This window comes from Cynoglossus semilaevis, chromosome 1 (genome assembly GCF_000523025.1).
Source record: "Cynoglossus semilaevis isolate Cse_v1.0 chromosome 1, Cse_v1.0, whole genome shotgun sequence".
NCBI lineage: Eukaryota > Metazoa > Chordata > Actinopteri > Pleuronectiformes > Cynoglossidae > Cynoglossus > Cynoglossus semilaevis.
This window is the reverse complement of record NC_024307.1, coordinates 2,015,926-2,022,810: the sequence shown is the minus strand read 5'-3', so window position 1 is coordinate 2,022,810 and position 6,885 is coordinate 2,015,926. Positions and strand designations below refer to the sequence as shown.

Here is a 6,885-nt window from a genome sequence, read left to right as displayed (position 1 = left end):
ACGTTCTACAGCAGTGGAACCCCGAGTCAACCACGTTCTACAGCAGTGGAACCCCCAGTCAACCACGTTCTACAGCAGTGGAACCCCCAGTCAACCACGTTCTACAGCAGTGGAACCCCCAGTCAACCACGTTCTACAGCAGTGGAACCCTGTCCACCACAGAAACATCACTTGGTCTGGATCTGGACCCAGACCCACCATTTGGTCATGCACGTCCTACACAGTGGTGGCCACACAGCTGACATCATCACAAACCTCTTCTCTGATAGGCTGTTGTCAGTGGTGCACAGGTTGACCTTCCATTCATCCTCCAGCTTCAGGTCAGCGTTACTGAACACGCCCATTAGGATGCTGGAGCCCATGTAGTCCACGCGGGCCTCTGTGGAGCCCATGGTGATCTGGATCTTATGGCTGGGTTGCTGGTTTGGATGCTCAGAGATGTGGGCTGCAAAAGAGAGAGTGATGTTTGACATGGAACGTCAAAACGTGAAACACTTTTTTTTAAAGTGATCACTTTTGAAGATTAGAACAAACACAGATATACTGCATTTACAAATACTGTCTTTCCATAACTGCAGTATTCCAGTGGTGACAGTGTTGACTCACAGACCATCTCCAGGGTGTTCACGTCTATGTTGCCCCCCACCACACCGCCCTTGGAGTCCAGCTTGGAGCGTCCCAGTCCGATGGACATGCTGATCTCCCGGTCCCGGTTGCTCCCCACAGAGAGTCGGCCTTGACTCTTGAGGCCACTGGTGGTCCAGCTGCAGGACAATGATGAAGATGAAGATGAAGAAGAGCTCCATCACATCTACATGACTCACCTCACTGGAACTACAATAAAAGCTTCTAGATGAACTGGATCTATGGTTGGACCGTGAAGGTTCTGCTGTTCTGACACTCACGTGTTGTTTCCCATCACGTTGCTCATGTTCATCTGAACAGTGAGTTGTTTCAAGTTGATTGCAAACACAACTAATGTCTCCCATGGCGCCCCCTGCTGTCCAGCTTTGCCATTTTTACCAAATGATGGTGTGGATGTTTTTGTCACAGAATCTGAAAGAGAACGGACGTTGATTAGAGAAAAGTTGACGTGTCACTTCAACTTTAGACTAACAGTTGACCCTGTTAGTCTAAAGTTGACTAACAAGGTCAACTGTTGTCTTCTAAGGAGGCCCCCCCTCCCCCCCCCACTGTGGCTGTCTGTGTTTTCATCACCTCTCCTGGGGGCAGAAGAATCAGACACACTCCGTGTTCGACCAGACGCGGGGGATTTGATGTGGCCCAGTCCACCAGGAGACACGTTGACTCCACTGGAGTGATCGGAAAAGACGTTGGGAGACTGGGGGGGGGCGTGCTGTGTCCCAGTGCTGCCGTCCCACGTCCTCCAATAGGCCTTTCTGCTGGACTCAGGGGACAAATGTTGGGTGACGTTCTCTGCCGAGTCCGGTGTGGCAGGTCCAGAAGCTGAAGACAGAAGAACCCATCAGAACCCAGAGAACACTGTTCTATGTTCTTCTAACTCTGACCCAGAGAACACTGTTCTATGTTCTTCTAACTCTGACCCAGAGAACACTGTTCTATGTTCTTCTAACTCTGACCCAGAGAACACTGTTCTATGTTCTTCTAACTCTGACCCAGAGAACACTGTTCTATGTTCACCTGGTAGGTTGATGGTCTGGTCTCCCAGAAAGAGGCGTCTGGCTATACTGCGTCTGTACCAGGCTCTGGGGAACGCCAGGATCTCGCTCAGTCGCCTCATGTCATACTTGAAGGAGGCGGAGCCAATGTCACACACAGCTAAAAGAAGAAGAAGAAATGTAGACGAGAAAAAAAAACGCCCTCTAGTTGTCAACAACCATCAACAGATTTTTAAATGTTTTGTCTAGAATCTAAAACGATCCTCTCAGGTCCACAGGACCATCGACCGTCTCAGTGAAACAACACAGGCTCCTTCATCGACCGCACCAGCATCATTTCATCATCAGTCAGTGACGTTTCAATCTTGGACAAAGAGAAAATACCTGAGATGTTGATCAGGGTGGTGTCCACTTTGCCCCCCTTGATCGGAACAAGGTTTTCAATAAAGGTGGGGGGTCCAGCTCTGCGAATCCTGGACAAGCTGACCTTAACAAACTCCAGGTTAATACTGAGAGAGTCCTTCCTTCCTGTGACTGAGGACGGTTCTTCATCCACTGTTCCTGTGGGAGAACAGAGAGTGAAGTCTTCAGGAACATGGAGAGACACCAGCTGTTTCATCAACATGTGAATCCTCAATAATACCTAGAGGCCCCGAGCCGGGGGGCAGCCCCGTGACCGCAGACTTCTGTTTCCCCGCTCCATAAGGGTGGAAGACGAAGAGGGAAAAGTCGGACATGCAGGCAGTGAAGCTGAGGCCAGAAGAGTTGCTGGGAGGACCAGAGAGGTCGGACTGGCTGCTGCTGTGTCGGCTCCTGCCTAAAGGGCTTCCTAGTAATGGAGACGCTGCAAGGGGGAGGAGGGAGAGGAGGTGAGAGTGAGCAGTCAGACATCATCATAAATTAAGAACCAGCTGTCAATCAAATCTGACTACACATCAAAGCCGACTACTACATGACTACGCATCAAAGCCGACTATGCATCAAAGCCGACAACGCATCAAACCTGACTACGCATCAAAGCCGACTACGCATCAAAGCTGACTACACATCAAAGCTGACTTGTCAAAATAAGAGCAGGACACAGACAGTAGTAGCAGTGAGTGCAGCTGAGAGAAAAACCTATCAGACCAATCAGAGAGCAGACACAGCATTAGCATCATTCGGTGTGTTAGCATTAGTGCTAATATAAACACTGCAAGAGTAAAAGGTGACATTTTCACACTATTCATAGCTGACGGTGTCTCACCTTTGCTGGGAGGTATTTTAGGGATGTGCTGCCCAGGTGGGGTGGAGGATGGTGGGTGTGATCCCTCCGTGGGTTGGGTCCCTGTTGGGGTCTCCAGTTCACCACGGTTGGAGGAGAAGACCAGGTCCAAAGAAGGCAGTTTTAACATACATTCCACTCTGGACATGGGCAGGCAGCTAAAGCGGATCTGGGACGGCTGGAAGGACAAGAGTGGGACAAACTGAAGCATGTGCTGTGGACAGCAGTATGTAACAGCGCCCCCTACTCTCTGTTTACAAACAGAAACTGAAAAAAAACTCTACTGAACAGAGTACTAAGTACTGGGAAATACTTTAAGTTGGAAAAATGACTTAAAGATTACTGCATGTACAAAATCCTATTCTCTGGTACTCTGACCTGGTCTCTGGTACTCTGTCCTGGTCTCTGGTACTCTGACCTGGTCTCTGGTACTCTGTCCTGGTCTCTGGTACTCTGACCTGGTCTCTGGTACTCTGTCCTGGTCTCTGGTACTCTGACCTGGTCTCTGGTACTCTGTCCTGGTCTCTGGTACTCTGACCTGGTCTCTGGTACTCTGTCCTGGTCTCTGGTACTCTGACCTGGTCTCTGGTACTCTGACCTGGTCTGTACTAGGGTCGTACCTGGACTCTGACATAAACTACCACGTCCACAGGGAAGGAGGAATAAGCTGAGGTGGAGGAGGAGACCAGGGAGGTGGTGGACTCCTCCAGCTGCTCCACCGGATCAAACTGACCCATGTCCTCCTCCTGAGACGCCACATCTGTTTGAGGAACACAAAGGTACGTTTGAGTGTCAGTACATGCTGGAAAGGAGAGCAGAACCTGTGTGGAACTCTGGGAGAACAACAAACCAACCAGAGTAGTTCCTCTCCACTGGAGTTATGGGGATGGTCTCCAGGGCCTTTTCCAGGAAGTCCAGCAGACAGGGGCTGATGACCATCTCCTCCGGCAGAGTCTGCAGTGCCACCCATGCGTACAGCTTGGCTGTTTTCATCGCTCCACTGGCCTTAGCCTTGGCTGCAGACAGAGAGGTCACGTGAGCTGCAGCCTCCACTCTGGTCACAACGTCAGAGTAAACTGTGAATGAAGTGCCATCCCATAATGTTGTGACTGTGTTTGGTCCATGAAGACATGAATCAATAAAACGTGTGTTCAGTTTGGTGGGAGCATCTGATTGGCTGTGGTTCTGATTCTGGTGACGGTGCTACAGCATGCATTGAAAAGAGAGGAAATGCTCAGTACCTGATGGAATAGGTGGGGGTGGGGGAGGTAGGAGGGAGTTAATCCTGCTTTGGGCAGCAGTGGGAGGATTGGAGGGGCCACTATCTTTCATACCATACAGTTTGGACTCTTTGGAGAGCGTGCGAGGGAGGGAGGAGCCGCGGGAGGCGCTGGGTGACTCTGTCTTCAGGGTCTTGGAGTTGTAGTGCAACTGGAATCAAATGAAAATGAATGAACAGAGAGTGCAGGTCAGAAATGTTTGGACAGTTATGACTGGGGGGCGGGGGGGGGGGTCTGACCTTGACGTCCACTCCTGGAATGTAGAAGACAGTGGTCTCCATGTCATTACATTTGGTCTGCAGGGTGAAGGGACATTTCTTCCCAGCTAAGAGGTGGGTGGTGGACATGTAGGTGGGCTGCAGCTTCTTCTTCTTGGGGGGGGAGTCTTGGTCTAGACTTCTTAAGCTGCGCTCACAGCTCCTACAAAGTGAGAGTTGAAAAGAAAATGTAGTGATCAGCTGAGTGCTGTGTTCCCTTGTCTGAAGATAGAACCGTGTACTACAGAACCAACAGAGGGTGCTGTCCCACTGTCCCACTGTCCCACTGTCCCACATGCTGGTGTGACTTTTGAAGTCAACTTCAAACTCTCCTCCTGTGTCTCCTCCACTTGAACGCTTAAATCATTTAGTGCTGATGCTGCTAGGCCTAGACTGCTGGGGGAGCACCCACTCTTCTAAGAATGCATACATGATATTACCTTCTCAGAGAAACGTCCTCATGCTCGGGCTGCTGGGTAGTGGGATGGAGGACACACTTCCCACTGTCGATCTCCACACGAACGTCCAGCTCAAAGTCGATGTTCCTCTCGGTGGCCGACCCACTGAAGCTGCGGTTGGCGGGTGTGCTGGGCCAGCGCTCGCTGAAGAGCTGACTCACTGCAGAGAAGCCCGAGGACTTCCTGTGGGGCATGTGGCTGGAGACACGTGGACAAAAGTTCTAAACATCATCATAGTCCATCACAGACCAAAAAAAGGTTTTGACTGAAGATGAATCAGATGACTCACAAAGGCCTTCTGAGGGTCGGAGGTCTCTCACGTTCAAATTCGTCTTCCTTCTCCGAGTCTTCGGAGGACGATGAGGACAAGTCGTCACGTCTGATGTCGTCGTGCTGGAAGGGAAGTGCAGGTGAAAAGACAGCAGGGGTGCAGGGGGCACTGAAAACTGAGTGTTGGCCCTCAGAGGTGGATGGAGAATGAAGATGAGGGTGACGATGAAGAAGAAGAAGAGATGGCTGGTCAACGGTAGATGACCACAGGTCCACGTTTGTCTCCTCGGGGAACTTCAGAGAAGTGGACAGACAGAAGGAGTGAGACAGGAGAAGGTTGATGTTGATGAACCAACTGTGAAGACATCATCAGCCGACAGACCAGCTGATGATGTCACAGCCTGTCATCAGGTTCTGTTCTGGCCACAGTATGTGTAACTGTTTTATCAGCTAAACATCATGTCTGACTGTCCACTTAAAAAGACATTACATATTTAGAAGAGATTCACAAACAGGACCATGAAAAACAGTGGAAGACAGAGAGAGGTCAAGACCAGGACCTCCGAGAACCCCAGGAAGGTCAAGACCAGGACCTCCAAGAACCCCAGGAAGGTCAAGACCAGGACCTCCAAGAACCCCAGGACTGTCCCACTGTCCCACTGTCCCACATGCTGGTGTGACTTTTGAAGTCAACTTCAAACTCTCCTCCTGTGTCTCCTCCACTTGAACGCTTAAATCATTTAGTGCTGATGCTGCTAGGCCTAGACTGCTGGGGGAGCACCCACTCTTCTAAGAATGCATACATGATATTACCTTCTCAGAGAAACGTCCTCATGCTCGGGCTGCTGGGTAGTGGGATGGAGGACACACTTCCCACTGTCGATCTCCACACGAACGTCCAGCTCAAAGTCGATGTTCCTCTCGGTGGCCGACCCACTGAAGCTGCGGTTGGCGGGTGTGCTGGGCCAGCGCTCGCTGAAGAGCTGACTCACTGCAGAGAAGCCCGAGGACTTCCTGTGGGGCATGTGGCTGGAGACACGTGGACAAAAGTTCTAAACATCATCATAGTCCATCACAGACCAAAAAAAGGTTTTGACTGAAGATGAATCAGATGACTCACAAAGGCCTTCTGAGGGTCGGAGGTCTCTCACGTTCAAATTCGTCTTCCTTCTCCGAGTCTTCGGAGGACGATGAGGACAAGTCGTCACGTCTGATGTCGTCGTGCTGGAAGGGAAGTGCAGGTGAAAAGACAGCAGGGGTGCAGGGGGCACTGAAAACTGAGTGTTGGCCCTCAGAGGTGGATGGAGAATGAAGATGAGGGTGACGATGAAGAAGAAGAAGAGATGGCTGGTCAACGGTAGATGACCACAGGTCCACGTTTGTCTCCTCGGGGAACTTCAGAGAAGTGGACAGACAGAAGGAGTGAGACAGGAGAAGGTTGATGTTGATGAACCAACTGTGAAGACATCATCAGCCGACAGACCAGCTGATGATGTCACAGCCTGTCATCAGGTTCTGTTCTGGCCACAGTATGTGTAACTGTTTTATCAGCTAAACATCATGTCTGACTGTCCACTTAAAAAGACATTACATATTTAGAAGAGATTCACAAACAGGACCATGAAAAACAGTGGAAGACAGAGAGAGGTCAAGACCAGGACCTCCGAGAACCCCAGGAAGGTCAAGACCAGGACCTAGAACCCCAGGAAGGTCAAA

The 6,885-nt window shown here is 50.6% G+C and overlaps 1 protein-coding gene across 1 annotated transcript in view; it reads right to left on the bottom strand.

The window, feature by feature from the left end:
* Positions 1-6,885, bottom strand: part of kiaa1109 (KIAA1109 ortholog) — a 70,076-nt gene that overhangs the window by 8,885 nt on the left and 54,306 nt on the right. Inside the window, 14 exon segments of the mRNA XM_025059126.1 lie at positions 256-445; positions 607-764; positions 906-1,056; positions 1,219-1,467; positions 1,663-1,800; positions 2,025-2,201; positions 2,284-2,484; positions 2,887-3,082; positions 3,525-3,664; positions 3,759-3,920; positions 4,146-4,335; positions 4,424-4,604; positions 5,983-6,198; positions 6,290-6,564. Of these exon segments, the coding sequence (XP_024914894.1) occupies positions 256-445; positions 607-764; positions 906-1,056; positions 1,219-1,467; positions 1,663-1,800; positions 2,025-2,201; positions 2,284-2,484; positions 2,887-3,082; positions 3,525-3,664; positions 3,759-3,920; positions 4,146-4,335; positions 4,424-4,604; positions 5,983-6,198; positions 6,290-6,564 (2,624 nt within the window).